General features: G+C 41.6%; 1 protein-coding gene across 1 annotated transcript in view; it reads right to left on the bottom strand.

Annotated features, from left to right (window-relative positions):
• YY1 (YY1 transcription factor) overlaps positions 1-16,542 on the bottom strand; it is a 30,752-nt gene that overhangs the window by 11,890 nt on the left and 2,320 nt on the right. Inside the window, exon 2 of the mRNA XM_030883376.3 lies at positions 4,243-4,405. Coding sequence (XP_030739236.1) covers positions 4,243-4,405 — 163 coding nt within the window. The remainder of the gene's footprint in view (positions 1-4,242; positions 4,406-16,542) is intronic.

Here is a 16,542-nt window from a genome sequence, read left to right as displayed (position 1 = left end):
AGTTCCAAGTCCAGTCTAGAATCCTACCACGCCAGTACATGGAGGGGAGGGGAAAGCAACTAACATGCCACCTTAAGCCGAGAACTGAGTCACAGGGTGGAGGTGGATGAAAAGAGGAGGCCAGGAGAACAAGTTCTGTGCATTTTTGTTTTTTTTTTTTTTGCGGTGCGCGGCCCTCTCACTGTTGTGGCCTCTCCCGTTGTGGAGCACAGGCTCCAGACGCGCAGGCTCAGCGGCCATGGCTCCCGGGCCCAGCCGCTCCGCGGCATGTGGGATCCTCCCGGACCGGGGCACAAACCCGTGTCCCCTGCATCGGCAGGCGGACTCTCAACCACTGCGCCACCAGGGAAGCCCTTCTGTGCATTTTTATGAGCCAAGAAGATAAGATATGGCCCCCAACAGTTTGAAACTTGGTGCTTCTTTGTCAACAGCTTTGAGACCCAGTCACCATTCTGGGGTCTCTGGAAAGTCCTATTCACAGCTGTTACATTGTCAAAATGTGAAGCCCTAACAGAATAGGGCATTCCAGGCTCAACTATTTCTCACCACCACTGCCCAATTAGAGAGATTTATTTGGTTTTACTCATCTTTTCAAGAGATACTATGGAAAATGGGGAGGAGAATGAGCCCAACCTCACAACTGCCCAAATCCTGTACCTTTACTTTGTACATGTTGTCAAGGGGAGCAAGATTACATTCTATTCTGTATACAAAATGGAATCTTTAACAGGCTGATTATAAAAGATAATAAACACACACTATATTCAGGTAATTACATAAGTAATGCTTACTAAAGAATTTAACTGTGTGCTAGGATCATATTTCATGCTCTGCAAGTCCAATACAGTAGAGCTTCAGTTACCAAGGAGAGAACTTTCCTAGAGTCGAGTCAAATGAGTGTTCTCTCTTTAAATATGGTCAAGATTATGCCCCATTTTCAGGCCATGGTTTTCTTAACCCTGCCACGCTTGTCATGGACTTTCTATCTTCTCTTCTTTAGAAGACTCTTTCCCATACTACCAAGATCTTCTAGCTCCTTGCTCATTCTATCCACTACTGAATGAAATGGACTTTTCTTGAAGAAATTCTTACAACCCACTGACTTCCTATTCTAAACTGAACAAGTTTTCCAGCCTGTTGCACAGCAGTCTTCTTGATTTTCTGTTCACTGTATTCTTTAGGAAGTCTTCCCTTTGATGTTCATCCTCATTATACTGGAGCACACCCTCAAGTAACCTCTTCAGAAAGGATGCATGCAACATAAAACGAATCCTTAGGTGTCTAAAACTGTCATTGTTTTGCCCTTGCGTTGGACTGATAGCTTTGCTGGATCAAGAATTCTGTTTACAATAATTTTCCTCAGAAATCTCAGAACATTCCTCCTTTGTCTTCTAATTATCTATTGCTGTTGAAGAAAATTCTCATTCAGGTTTAATTATCATCCTTTTGTAGACCTATCTTTTCTCCCTGGAAGCTTTTAGCGCCATGTGCCTGAGTTTAGAGCTGAAACATCCTGGAGTTTCTGTTCAGAAAACTGGGGACAAGCTTTAAGATTGCTGCCCCAATTCTCCAGCAAGGGGAACAAGGCTAAGGGTCACCAACACCTAATTACTTCTACTGCTCACTACCCATGGGCCCCACCTCTCTGCAAAATCTTGCCTCAGCCCTCTGCTCCTCCACCAGAATTACTTCACAATATATTATTTAGAGAAATATTTATTCTTCCCTCTCTTGGCCCTTCTGGAAACTCTACTGGCTCTTGGAATGCTGTACTTACCTTTTTCTTTTCTCTTTTCTTTTTTGGCCGCACCCCACAGCATGTGGGATCTTATTAGCTCCCTAACCAGGGAGGTGTAGTGGAACCTGTGCCCCCTGCGGTGGAAGCACGGAGTCTTAACCACTACACTGCCAGGGGAAGTCCGCTGTACTTATTTTCTTGAGTCTGAATGATCCTTTGGCTCTGTCACTGGTTCTGAATACAAGGGCCTTCCCAAGACTTTACTCTTTTCTCTCCAAAACCTCCTACTGCCCCCCGCCAAGAGCTTATTTACAGAACACTCTCATGCTCTTAGCTGGCCCCCATCAGACGGCTCTAGCCCTAACTTACTTCCTGAATCCATCTCAAGTCCAGCACGGATGTCTCTTCAGCATCTAAAACCAAACACTGCATACTCTGAACCCCACACCAGCACCCTCTCCCAATTTCCCTGTCACCTATGGAGCAAAGCTTTTAATGTGCATTTTAAAAAAATTTATGTGCATTTGCCCCTCCCTCTAGACATACAGCCAAACTGTCTCTGTCTTCCACTGTCTCCTGTCATCTCTGTCACATTTACTCACATTTACATAGTCTGACCGCCACCCACCACAATTCTGGCTCAGGCCTTCATGAGCTCTTGTTCAACTGGTTTCTCCCGCTTCCTGGGTGTCCCTGCACCCATCCAGCCTGGATACAGCTGAAAAGTAATTCTCTCAGATTAAATCTCTGATCATACAACCCCTTCTCTACTGCTCAAAAACCTTCACCAGCTGTCTACTACATACTAAAGAGCCCGTATCTTGGCCCAGTATTCACAGGCTCTAATGATCTGGTTTATGTTTACCTAAACCCAGTCATTTCCCTGTAAGCACCCTAATTCACAGCCAAACTTGACTACTTCTGTTTTCTGAATATATACTGGACAGCGAATGTGTATTCTGTGTTCATGTTGTTCTGGCATGGAGGCCCCACCATGAAAGCCCCATCCACCTGTCACAACTCTATGTTCTTCAAGGCCCAAATCAAATGCTGGCCCCTCCACAAAGCCCTCCTTGATTCCCGTGTTCCAGCTCTCTATCGCTGGGATAGCAGCCCATATACCCTAATAAATCCGAGTACCATAAGGAAGATGTGACTAACTTTAGGAACACATGACAACATTAAACACAGGTATGATATTTGGCTCAATCTGTCCAAAAACTCTTGACCTCACTGCTAACTATGTACCCTACAGATTCCATTTTTATTTGTACTTCTGGTGGGGAGGGGAGCAGGGCAGTTAATATTCAATTCACATATCTGTATTTAAAATACAAACAGCAAAAAAAGCTGGAACACGGTGTCATTAACAAAAGGATAGGGCCTTAAGTTTTTTAAAGCCATGATAAGTCAGAAATAAATTAATGTTTATATTCCCTATAACTACAGTTTCACTGGAAAGGAGAAAAGGGTACAGACCCTTTTATCAAAGCACAATGGTATTCTTACACCCACGTGACATGTGGAGAAACTGAGGCTCCAAATGGCCAGAGGCCGCCCAGCTTGTTGTTGGCAGGCTGGGAGGAACCAGTACACCCCAGGGTCTCCAGCTCTTCCCTACTCTGCTCTCAAGAGAGGGGGGCGGAAAGAAAAGGTGCTCCACTCTGTTAGACAGGACAGGAGAGCACAAAGATTTCTTTCTTACTGATTCTGTCTTTGCTTCAATTTCCTGGGCTGTTCCAGGTTCCATTCAACCTCAAGTAGGGAAAAGGAGTATACTTCCTACTCTAGATTTTATTAGTTCATTTCATTTTATTCAGAATTTTACATCTGTGTGGGTTTTTTCACGTCCTTATAAAAACTGCCAAACTATACTAGAAAATAATGTAAAAAGGGGCCAAGGTTTCTATAGGAATCTGGCTGGTTTCAGGCAAAACAAATAAACAACCATTGGGTTCAGACCTTCCTTCCTGCTCCTCACCTTGGATAGTCAGGCACAGGCTCCTGGCCCTAAATATTTGATCTCTTCCTGTCATGCCAGCTTAAATCAACAAAACACCGGGAGCCTAACTGATGACCTGCTGAAATTGGAACTGATGAAGTCCTTTCCAGCGGTCAGCTGTACAAATCCAGTACAGACCCAGGCCTCCAGCAGCTTCAGACCAGGACAATACACGCAAATTTAAAATGTATACAAAGAGGCCAGGAGGCAGTGTAAAGATCCATTTCCAAACAAATTAAGTGCAATTTTATTTATTCACAAGCAACATCAATTACAGAATTAAAGAGTAGGTATTTGCTTCATCTTATTCAAATCTAAAATGGTGCCAGTTACATTCATAGCATAGTTACCACTGAAAATAAAAACCAACTGCTTTTGTTTTCAGAAGCTTCCCTAGAGCAAGAATACAAACCACTATTGTAACTTAGGCACCAAAAAACACAGCTGGCAACACTCAAGTACTTTCTTTAACTAAAAGAAAGGAAAAGTTCTTATAACTTACCTAGCAAATTCTGCTAGTTGTTTGGGATCTGAGAGATCAATGCCAGGTATCCCTCCAGGAGGAAGTTTCTTTCCTGTCATATACTCTGAATAATCGGGAGGTGAGTTCTCTCCAATGATCTGTTCTTCAACCACCGTCTCATGGTCAATATCTTTTTTTTCATCTGAAAAACATCATAAGATGGATCATCTCAGCTGAGTAAAGAAGTATATGTAAGCAAACACATTTTTAAAACCATGAAAAATGCCTTCCTTAGCAGCTTCTTAAATGGGTGATTTATAGCCATTACCTCTTAACCACACAGTCTTTCTCCTCAATCTCTTAAAACCCTGTTTCTGCTTGAAGGTCACCAAAATCCTCAATGCCAAAGTCAACAACCTTTCCCTCACTGCTCCTTCTTAGCCTAGTGGGAAGCGTTGGCCATCACTGTCCTCAGCGTCCACTTTTCCCGGTTCTACGCCCACTTCTCTAACTGGCGGCTTATTTTCGGCTTCCTTGCTTCTCCTCCTACCACTTCTCAGAGTTCTGCTTTCTGTCCACCACACACTCTTCCTGTTAACCAGCAACTCTGCAACGCTGACTCAGATCTGATTTTCTAGCCTTCACCTCTTAGCTAGCCTCTTGCCTACCGCTCCAGCCTCCTCATTCTTCACTCTTCTCCGCTCACTCTTAGCTCCAGCTATATTGGCCTTTTAAGTTCCTCCAAGGTACCATGGCCCATCCACCCTAACCTCATGGCCTTTACCCATGCAATTTTTATTGACTACGACGTGTACTCAGAGCTGTGTGATTTCCGTCACCCACTCCCACTAGACTGTAAACTCCACGAAGACAGGGATATTTGTCCGTTTTGATCCCCATGTATCCCGTATCCCTAGAGCCTTGCTCTGAGTTGGCATGTAAGTTGATCCTCAATAAATATGTGTTCAGGGACTTCCCTGGTGATCCAGTGGTAAAGAATCCACTTTCGAATGCAAGGGACATGGGTTCGATCCCTGGTTGGGGAACTAAGATCCCACATGCCTCGGGGCAACTAAGCCCACAGACCTCTCAACTACTGACCTTGTGTGCCTCAATGAGAAAGCCCGTGTGCCACAACTAGAGAGGGAAAATCCACACGCCACAACTAGAGAGAAGCCCCCGCGCGGCGGCAGAAGATCCCACATGCCTCAACAAAGACCCCGCGTGCCACAACTGAGACCCGACGCAACCAAAGAAATGAAGAAAAATAAATAAATAAATAAATAAATAAAATACGTGTTCAAAGAATGTAGGAGAGCTCTACTACCATCACAAATCCAACAGGTTAAAAAAAAAAAAAGAAAAGGAATACTGACCCCCACAATGAGTCTCCTATATTCTAGACACCAAATACTATTGACCATTCTGGGTCCTATGCTGTCTGGTCTCATTTTACCATATCTAGTATTTTATTTCTCCTTTGCACATGCCCTCTATATTCCAACCAGTCTGTTTTTCACACAGGTTAATTCAGAAGTGCTTGGAAGGAAATATTCAATAAGAATAAGGAGTTTCTGCCTTTGCTCTTTCTCATCACCTCTCTCCAAACCCAGCCTACCCTCTGGAGTCTAGCTCAAATTCTCTAAGGGCTGGCTGATTCCATCGCTCCAACCTCAGATCCTTACCTTTGAATTCCTGGATTATTTCTGAATAATAACATTGATGAACTCTAAATCACGCTGTTTTGAACTTTTGTTGGCCTTGTCTCTCAAACTAGAGTGAAGCGCCCAGAGACCAAAACCAGTCTTCTACTACTTTGGTGACTAAAGCAGAAAATAGAATGCTTCAAAACTCTCGATGCTAACTGAAAATTTCTGCTTCTCCATCAAATTGCTTCACAATGAAAAGCACAGAATACAACAGTTTTAAACTTTAAATGCTTCTCCTTTCCCACCGCTCTTCACTTCAGGGAACATTATAGGTCATTACAAGGAACCACAGAATATAATAGCAGCTGACATGTTATTGACTGTTTCTGGGAAGGCACTATTTTAATCACTGCACATATTACCCTATGAGGTGGGCAAATTAGCAAGTTCATTTCACAGAAGAGAAAGCTGAGACACAGAGAGGTTAAGTAACTTGCTCAGGGTTAACCAGTTAGTAACTGACGGGTGAACTCTAAGACCTGAGCGCTTTACTGTTAGGCTCAGCCGCCTCTTGTTTGGAACTAGAAAGAATCTGATAATATAACCCAGGTTACCCGTTTACATATGAAGAAGCCTAAGAAAATCTCGCTGGATGCATTAATAAAAAAGAAGAGGAAATGTGGCTACTGATCACAAGTTACAAAGCTGGGATTCCGCACTGTAACCAGATTCTTTCATTTCTTTTCTCAGGGCTGTGATAATTCCTTTACCCTCTGATCGCTCCAGCCTAGGCACAACTACTACCACATCAACTTTCTAGTGGTATCGAAATAAACTGGTGGTTAGGGAGGCTATTTTTCTTCACTGAAACTATTTTTCTTCTCACAGTGAAGACACATTCTTGTTGGTATCTTTCTAATAAATATAAGAATGATGGCTGCTCTGAGCAAGCCACTGATAAGGATTATGTCTCAAGTGTGCTGGGGCAGAAACAAAGCTGAACTCTTGGCATAAAGGAATCACAGGCTCAACCATTCCTTGTATTAGTTCAACACGTAATAACTGAGGGCCTCCTGTGAGCCTGGCACTGATCTAGGCAGCAGAAACAAAACCAGGTCTCTGCCCTCATGGGACTTACATTCTGGCGAGGGAAGTGGTCTCAGTTGTTTCAGGCTGCTACAGCAAAAATACTCTAGACTGGGTGGCTTAAACAGAAATGTATTCCTTACAGTTCTGGAGATCAAGGTGCCAGCCCATTGAATCCCTTCTTCCTGGTTCCCACACATCAGATGTCTTCTTGTTGTATCCTTACATACACACCATTTCTCATCACATTACATAGCTTCTGTCTCTTATTATAAAAGCACTAACCCCATCCATGAGGGCTTTATAACCTAATAACTTTCCAAAGGCTCCACCCTCCAAATGCCACTGCATCAGGGATTAGGGCTTCAACGTATGAATTCTGGGGTGACACAAACTGAAGTCGAATGAGGAAATACTTCTTGAGGATCAGTTCTTAGTTCCAACATTCAAGAATATAAAATACCCAGAAAACAATCAAATGATTAAGAATCAGAATACATGGGACTTCCCTGGTAGCACAGTGGTTAAGAATCAGCCTGCCAATGCAGGGGACAAGGGTTCAAGCCCTGGTCCAGGAAGATCCCACATGCCACAGAGCAAATAAGCCCACGTGGCACAACTACAGAAGCCAGTGCGCCTAGAGCCCGTGCTCTGCGACAAGAGAAGCACCGCAATGAGAAGCCCACGCACCGCACTGAAGAGTAGCCCCCACTCGCTGTAACTAGAGAAAGCCCACGTGCAGCAATGAAGACCCAATGCAGCCAAAAATAAATAAATAAATTTATTTAAAAAAACAAAACAGGTTAGATTCAAGTTTTATTGTGGAAAAGGAATGAACATGGCTGGGTGATGAATCAGACGGGGGGGGGTGGAAGAGGGATGTCAAGTATGCCATCTCAGTTTCTTGTTTGTGTTTCCTGGAGGACAGTGGTGTCATTAGCTAAGATGGAAAATGGGGGAAGAGACAACCTGCAGTAGAGGATATGGAATCCCACTTTGGTTTGGCTCCACTGGCTAACTGTGCGACACCTAGTGGACAGACCTCAAGGAGGTAAGAAATAGCTACGTACTGGGGATAAAAAGAAATCTAGGTTGGAGAGAAATATAATGGGAATCACTGGCATACAAACTGCATTTAAAGCTGCAGAAATATATCTTATCTATAAAAAAAATATAGGAAGAGAAAAGGCTCAGAACCAAAAGCTGTGTAATTCCAATACTGAGAGAATGAGGAGGACTTTGCAAAGGAGACTAAAGAGATGTGTTCAGATAGAGAGAAAACTACCTTTGTCTAATGAGAATCTTAATCAGTGACACACCAAGTGAAAGTGGCACACAGTGAAAGCAATCTGTCCTGAAGTACACACAATAAGTGCATGATCTGTACATCATTTTAAAAACCGCAACTAAACTGATTAAAAATCAGTCTGCTTTTGATTATCACTATATACCTGCACTTTGAAAGCAATGTCAGTGATACAATATTCTTTCCTTAAAAAAAAAATTTAAAAAACTTTTGTTGGCCTAAGTTCTAAATAATTGCTGTGGTTACTGTACGCTTTCATAATACATACTTAAAACTTCAAATTATCATCACATATTTCTTACTTATTCCTTAACAAACACTGTATTTCATGGAAGTTAATTTGGAGAACTCCTTGAAGACCAGTGCACAGAAACTGTAAAACAGATGGTTGTTAACTATTCAACAGCAAAATTTAAGAAAATAAACTATTTATATAGGGGGAAAAAAATCACATTTCAAAGAAGACTGCTAGAGAAATGACAAAAGATGCTAGGATCTATTGCCAGAAGAAATCAAAGATGTCTGCCTCATTTTCACCAAGAACTGGACACATATTAAAGCAACAGATCAAATTATGTCACTGTTTGCTATAATTTGTCCATTTTATCTGATTTTTGCAAAGAAAATCTTCAGAAGTGTTTGCCAAATAGAAGAGAAATTTATGATGCACTGAAAGACAAATAACGGCATTTACAGACCATATGTACATAAGCTTCCCTCTTTGTTCAAAACACCTAAGTGAGAAGTATTAATTCATTTTTTCTTTTTGTACAATTTTATTTTAAAATGTTTTACTATTATAATATGTATTCAAATACAGATTTTCACTGCCTGCAGTGGCCATTATTATATTCCTTTCATTTCAGAATGACTACTGAAATAGATTCACTGTATAGAAGAGGATGAAGGTGTTCACTGATCAGCTCTGATTATCAAGTTTCTTATATGTGTTACTGAGTTCTAGTGACTGGCAACAGAGTAATTATCAAATACACATCAAGGGACTTCCCTGGTGGCACAGTGGTTAAGAATCCGCCTGCCAATGCAGGGGACACGGGTTCAAGCCCTGGTCTGGGAAGATCCCACATGCTGTGGAGCAACTAAGCCCAAGCGCCACAACTACTGAAGGCCAAGCGCCTAGAGCCCGTGCTCTGCAACAAGAGAAGCCACCGCAATGAGAAGCCCACACACTGCAACCAAGAGTAGCCCCCAATAGCCGCAACTAGAGAAAGCCCGTGCACAGCAATGAAGACCCACGCAGCCAAAAATAAATAAAATAAAATAAATTAAAAACAAACAAACAAATACACATCAAAGTAAAGCATGTTCATGAAGCAAAGTATCTAAATTTGCTTTAAAATCTGTTTTGTATATTATTCTCTGGAGTTTTCCTTGAGGGTAGGACTTAGTTAATTATCTCATTGTTTCACGGGGACAGGGTTAATCCACATTAGAAGTGTCACCAAAATCAGTTTCTATAGTCTTGAAACTAACGTAACACAGTAAATCAACTATACTCCAAAACAAACAAACAAATCAGTTTCTATAATCAGTGTGACTTAAACTTATAATTGTGATTATACAACACAACTGGGCAGTGCAAATGAAAACCAAATATCAGAATTCCTGTTTGGAAAAAACTGAGAAAACAAGTCATTGATTCAAAGAAGTAGGGTGGTAGGAAAAACGTAATATTGAGAAAACTTCTAGTCAAAAGTGTGGATTAGATGATTCCCGTGCTCACTAATACTATGGCTAGAGGCAAATGACCTACAACAACCAGGCCTAAGATGGAAGGTGTTGGAAAAACAAACTCTAGCCAATACCATCCAGCAATGGGGTGGCACACTTTGAGTTGTTTCAGCAGGACAATCTATTCATTTACATTTTAAAAACATTCTTTTTTCTGTACATGGAACTATTCAAAAGGTTAAAAAGGTACATAAATAAGTCCCTGTCTCTTAGCTATTCAGTTTCTAAGTTACCAAAGCTCTCAGTCATTTGAGAGGCAAAGCAAAGAGACTCAAAACATTTACAGTCAAAAAGAAATGACTAAGGAACTAAACTAAATGTAAAGGCTGGGAGCACTCTACAGGCCTAGAAAACAGGTTCATAAGTGGAGCTTCACATGCCCTCCATGCTCCCACCAAACTGGTTTGCTTGCAATGTTATTCAATGTCTGATAAAAGGTATGTGAATAAACACAACGCTCCTTCCCTTCCTGCCCACCTCTCATCCCCCACCTGGGCTTTCCAAAGCCCAGATCAAGATCTCTTTCCTTCAAGAGGCCTCTCATTGCTATCACTGACCCTTCTTTGGTCTCCTTACTTATTAAAGGGTAGACCACCTATCATATATAAGGCTGAAACAAGGTAACACATTAAATGGGAACCATGGTGTCTGGAAAAGAGGTGTGCAAAAACACCTTTATTCCAAAAAATAAACAAACAAAAAAACCTTTATTCCACTTTGCCCTCCCTCCTGGGCCTAAGGGGAAGAGTAGGTCCTATGCTTATGGTTTTTAAAGAATGTTGAACTTTTAAAAACTATAGTAAGCCAAGTAAAGAATCACCTTCAATTAGGTTACATTTAAGTCTTTCGGCTGCTCCAAGACACTGCATGAAATCTGACACTATACTAGCTGGAATCTGTGCACTGCTATCACTCAGTGGGCCCCGTATATAGAAAACAGTTTATTTTAGAATTCAGTCCTAAGAAAAGTTTGATTCCCTTAGAAGCTTTTCTATCTTAGAATCAGCTAACAGTAGTATAATTTCCTTGTTTATCTTGATTGCCAGGAAGCTCATTAGGGTTGACCCTAATGCTTCCTTTTTTTCTGTGATCCTGATTTTCACCAATTTACATATTTTTTTACCTACTTCCCTATTTATTTATTTGTGGGTTGGCTAGATTTTGTTTCTCCACACCTTCCATCTTAGGCCATTAACTTTGGTCTGACCATTCTAGGTAACTTTTGACCAAAATGACATTATATACTCACCACCGCCATGAAGCCAAACCTTCACCAAAATGGGGAGGAGCTAATACTTGAGATTCATTGTTAAGCAACAGACAAAAATCAGACATAGGCTGTTTCCACTTTTCCCCACTAACAGAGACCTTAGGAAAGGATACTATCATTTACTGAGTACCTGTTTCATGCCAGCAACTGTCACATTCCTCAATTCAAACAAAACTTTTATGGTATTAACCTCAAGTTTTTGGTTGAAGAAATCAAGCCTCAGAAATGCCAAGTAGTGGGACTTCCCTGGTGGTCCAGTGGTTAAGACTCCACGCTTCCAGTGCAGGGGGTGAGGGTTCGACCTCTGGTCGGGGAACTAAGATCCCACATGCTGCATGGCGCGGCCGGGGCAGGGGAGAAATGCCAAGTAGTGTATCTAAAGAGGCAAAGTGGTAGATCCAGGATTTGGATCTAGCACTGACTAAAGTCCATGCTTTTTCTAAAAAAGGAATGCTTCTCCACCCTCTCCCCCACACTGACTACTCCTTTTCTGAAAGTAGTAACAGGTAAGAGTGGTATTTTGGACTCTAGACTAGGATTCTGCCTTATAGCACAATTCCATGCACTCATTCACTAAGTTATTTACTGAGAATCTTCTATGTGCCTTGTACCATCGTAAGGCTGCAGGGTTACAGCCCAGGACTTATACTCTAGAGGAAGTAGACAGACAAGCAGCAAGTTAGAAGATAAAAGCAAGACAATTTCAGACGGTGCTACAAAGAAAAACAGGGTTGAGAGAGAACGATGGCGAGGGGGGTGCTAATTTGAAAGGATGAAAGCGTAGGCCTCTTAGAGCTGAGACTTGAAAAACAGATGGCACTAAGAAGGTGAACATCTGAGGTCAGAGCATTGGAAGCAGAGGTAAGAATAAGTCCAAAGAAACAAGTTCAAGAAACCCAAAGAAGGCCGGGAAGGCTGGAGCATAATGGGAGCATAGGGACAAGGAAGGAAGTCAGGGAGGAAGCAGGGCCACATCACGTGTGGCTGGTGGCTTATGAGAAGCCTGGATTTTACTGAATGCAATGATATGTCTCTGGGATGATGATGATGATGATGATGTGTGTGTGTGTGCAGATATAAAACATAAAATTTACCATTCTGATAACCATTTTTAAATTTACAGTTCAGTGGTATCAAGTATATCCTCACTGTTGTGCTTGAGGGATTTTTATGCAAGGGAGTGAATTCACATAATTTAAGCCTTAGAATCTAATTCAGAAAGGAATAGTGTGTGTGTGATCCAGTCAGATCCCCAGAAGTAAAATCCAGCAGTTTGTATTCAATCCTTGTCAAGAATCTATAAAACAGTAGTTAGTACAATAACCATATGTATTACTGCAAATTACAAGTGAGTTATCAACAAAATAAAAAATTAAAAACCAACTCTCAATTTGGAGTCATGGCAGCAGCTTCTATTTTTTTGGGGTGCTTAAAATCTAGAAGACAAAAAGGGGAAAGAAGGGAGCAGAGTTGAGAACTGTAAAAGGAGAAAGACACTTTGGAGTGTTTTTAAGAGTGTGATACTGTGAGACGCTAGAAATTCTACCTGAAGTTTATGGCTCTCCTACGAGAGGAGACAGGGTCCAGACAACCACAGAACAGCCTCCAGCACAACAGTGCCTCTTTCCCTGCCCCTCAGCTCTTATATTTGAGGGGAATAACTTACACAAGAAAGAAAAGAGCCCATCACAACCATTTACATTAATGTTTATTCATATCTGAAACCACACTGTAAGACTAAAGTAACTGAATAGTTACTATGAATTTTACTCAAGAGAGTTCCTATTATCTCACCAGATCATGTTAAAATTGGGTAGTTTTCTTTAAGAAATTGAGTTTACTGCTTCCTTTTGTCACATAAGAATTCATAAAGGAGTAGAATTTCTTTGCTGTAAAGGAAATGAAAAATGCCTTTTGGGGTCCTCCTACTCAAACAAGTCATTTTACAAAGATCCCAAGGTCAGAAGTTAAGATATGCCAAGGTCAGACCTCTGGTCAGTGCCCTCTAAAGGGAAATTTGATGTTGCTACTATAAGATTCCCAGAAACCACTGGGCTTGCTGTTACTGATAATTAATCATAAAGTTAAACAGAATGGGACCTACTAACACAAGACACCTAGGACTAGAAAATGGCTCCTCTCCTGACCTGTGAAGTCCACCATAAATAGGAAGGCACAACCTTACACAACAGAGTCGACTAACTTCCAAGACCTGCCCACATCTTCCTAATAGTCTGCTAACAGTAATGACATGAATGTTTTCTTCAACATCCAGGTAGTGTTTCTGATGCCAAATTTTGAAAATACAATGTTTGCGTGTTTATCCAATAATACGATAGGACACAACTCACTGGTAAATGTTCAGATTTAAAAATTATAAAAGGTTTTCACTTTTATTCACTCTTCCCATGGGAAGTAGTGAGAGCAGTTTATAAATTGGTCACCTAGAAAGAGAAGGTCATGAGATGACAAAAGAATGTAGATCTTAGGAAATGTTCGTTCTTGATAATTGTTTTTGCTAATAAACTGTTGTGGGCCCTGAATTTCCCAGCCTCAAAACAAACTGATCGGACTTCCCCGGTGGCGCAGTGGTTTAGAATCTGCCTGCCAATGCAGGGGACATAGGTTCAATCCCAGGTCAGGGAAGATCCCACATGCCGTGGAGCAACTAGGCCCGTGCGCCACAACTACTGAGCCCGCGTGCCACAACTACTGAAGCCCGAGCGCCTAGAGCCCGTGCTCCGCAATGAGAAGCCACCACAATGAGAAGCCCGCGCTCACTGCAACTAGAGAAAGCCTGCGCGCAGCAACGAAGACCCAACGCAGCCAAAATAATTTTTTAGATAAATAAATAAATAAATAAATAAAACTGATCTTACTAAAGCAGGCATCAAAACAAATAGAAAAGCTTTTTGTAAATATCAACCCCAGGAGTCTGGCATACTTTAAAAAATTATTATTCATTCTCTTCCAAAAGCCTAAAATGCTAGTTGTAGGTAGGTCAGGAGCTGGGGCCTCTTCCGACACGGATTTTTCTTTTCCTACTGGGGGAGACAGCTGTTGACTGGGGGTGGTGGGGAGGGAGGGTTAATAACCGGGAGATGCAATCTGACAGCACCGAGGCTTATCAGTAAGCCAGGCTTCCAGAGCTACCAGGTTAGGCATTGGGCTCTATGACTTAGGCTGCCCTATGTAGGTCATGGGGTTGACATGATTACTTTGGAGGGTTTCTTGGGCTTGGCTCCATGGGAATTTACATTTATGGCATCTCTCCTTAGTGTTAAAGAGCATGGTAAAAAAGGAAAAAATAGTGAATGGAATGGTCAGGATTAGTAATTTTTGGCAAACCTGAACCTTCTGAATATATGAAAGTGAGAAAAAATTTAATACTTTTTGACTTTCTTTCAATTTGCTGATTCTGATGTCAATGGCTTTCTGCTCTGAGATGTTTTACTCGATCTAGCACAAAGCACTTCTATATTTGGTCTAACCGAAGACAGTTAAAATACCAACAACCTAGAGTGAAGATCACGAATTCTAACTACCTGAAACCTCAAGATTTGAAAGGCTTCTTACGGTTCTCTCAAAACTAAATGTTTTAAATACTCAGCTCTTATTGTTAGCTTTCCTACTCGACCCAGTGATTTAGTTAAGTGGTTTAGTTTTTAGTAAGTTCTACAAAAGAGGATGTCGCTCCCAAACTATAGTGATGAACATCTAGGGGAAAAAAAAATACATAATACTATGCCCTAAATCTGGCAACAATGAAATGTTCATTAATTACATGCCAGGGAAAAAAAGCAAAAACAAACACGAGCCTTAAAGCAAAGGATTAAAACTATTCAAAACACAGTTAAACCGTGATTAAATATTAAAACATATTCAGCCTTAACTAGACCTTACTTTTCTCATCTGCAAAAATAAGCAGCTCCTGCTGTTTTCTCTCTACAATGGCGTATTACTCAGCCGTAAAAAGGAATGAAGCACATTCTACAACTTGGATGAAATCTTGAAAACAGACTAAGCCAGACACAAAAGGCAACATATTATATGATTCCATGCAAACGAAATGTCCAGAATAGGCAAATCCAGGGAAAAAGTGAGATAGTGGTTGCCAAGGGCTGGGGGTGGGGGTGGGGAATAACAGTTATGGGGTTTCTTTCTGGGATGATAAAAATGTTCTGGAATTAGATAGTGGTGATGATTGCACAAACTGGTGAATACACTAAAAACCACCGAACTGTGCACGTGGGAATTATGTCAATAAAAAGAAAAGAAAAACAGCGGATCTCTAGGCACTCTTTCAGATCTGTAACTACTCTACTACAGAACTACTAGATTCCCTTTCTGCTGTTCCATTCAAAAGATACCAACCATACACGCCAAGATAACAATTTAAAGAAATGGACATTACAATACCCCTAAACTGTACAACCCTGCAGCAACCACCTGCACAGAGAAAATAATGACTTTTAAGCTAACCTGATATGTACCACTTCAAGTAAAGCCTACACCACCAAGTTTTCTGAGTATGGAGAAGTGGATTAACAATTTGATAAGATCAAATGCAGAATATATAAAATACCCTGGGCTTCCCTGGTGGCGCAGTGGTTGAGAGTCCGCCTGCCGATGCAGGGGACACGGGTTCGTGCCCCGGTCCGGGAAGATCCCACATGCCGCGGAGCGGCTGGGCCCGTGAGCCATGGCCGCTGAGCCTGCGCGTCCGGAGCCTGTGCTCCGCAACGGGAGAGGCCACAACAGTAAGAGACCCACGTACCGCAAAAAAAATAAAAAATTAAAAAATTAAAAAATTTCAAACGATACCCGAATTCAGCAAACTCATCAATAACCAACACCCCCTCTCTTATTCCATTCCGATTAATAATGGGAAAACATGGCTTTTAGTTCCAACATGATCACTGTGCAATCATTCTGCGCTACCAGAATGCATACAGAAAGGATCTTTTGATAACCTTTTAAGTACTCAAATGTATGTTTCATTGAAACCTATAGCCCCCGCTAGACTCCAAGTGCTGACAGTTCTACCAGGCCCTCCGAAATCCACAACAGCATTGCTGTTAGCACTTGCTATCACATTTTGACAGAACCTCCGCTCCTTCGCTCAGTCCTGAGTCACAGATCCATCCAGCTTTAGTTACCTCCGCCTGGGGTAGATAGATAGATACGATACAACCAGACCAGCTTCTCAGTCCAGACTTTTCGCCTATTTCATTCGTTCCTGAGAATGTTAACAACGCTTCAATACTCAACGTTCA

The sequence above is a fragment of the Globicephala melas genome, chromosome 2, assembly GCF_963455315.2.
Source record: "Globicephala melas chromosome 2, mGloMel1.2, whole genome shotgun sequence".
Taxonomy (NCBI): domain Eukaryota; kingdom Metazoa; phylum Chordata; class Mammalia; order Artiodactyla; family Delphinidae; genus Globicephala; species Globicephala melas.
Note: the sequence above shows the minus strand (reverse complement) of the source record. Positions and strands in the feature narration are given on the sequence as shown.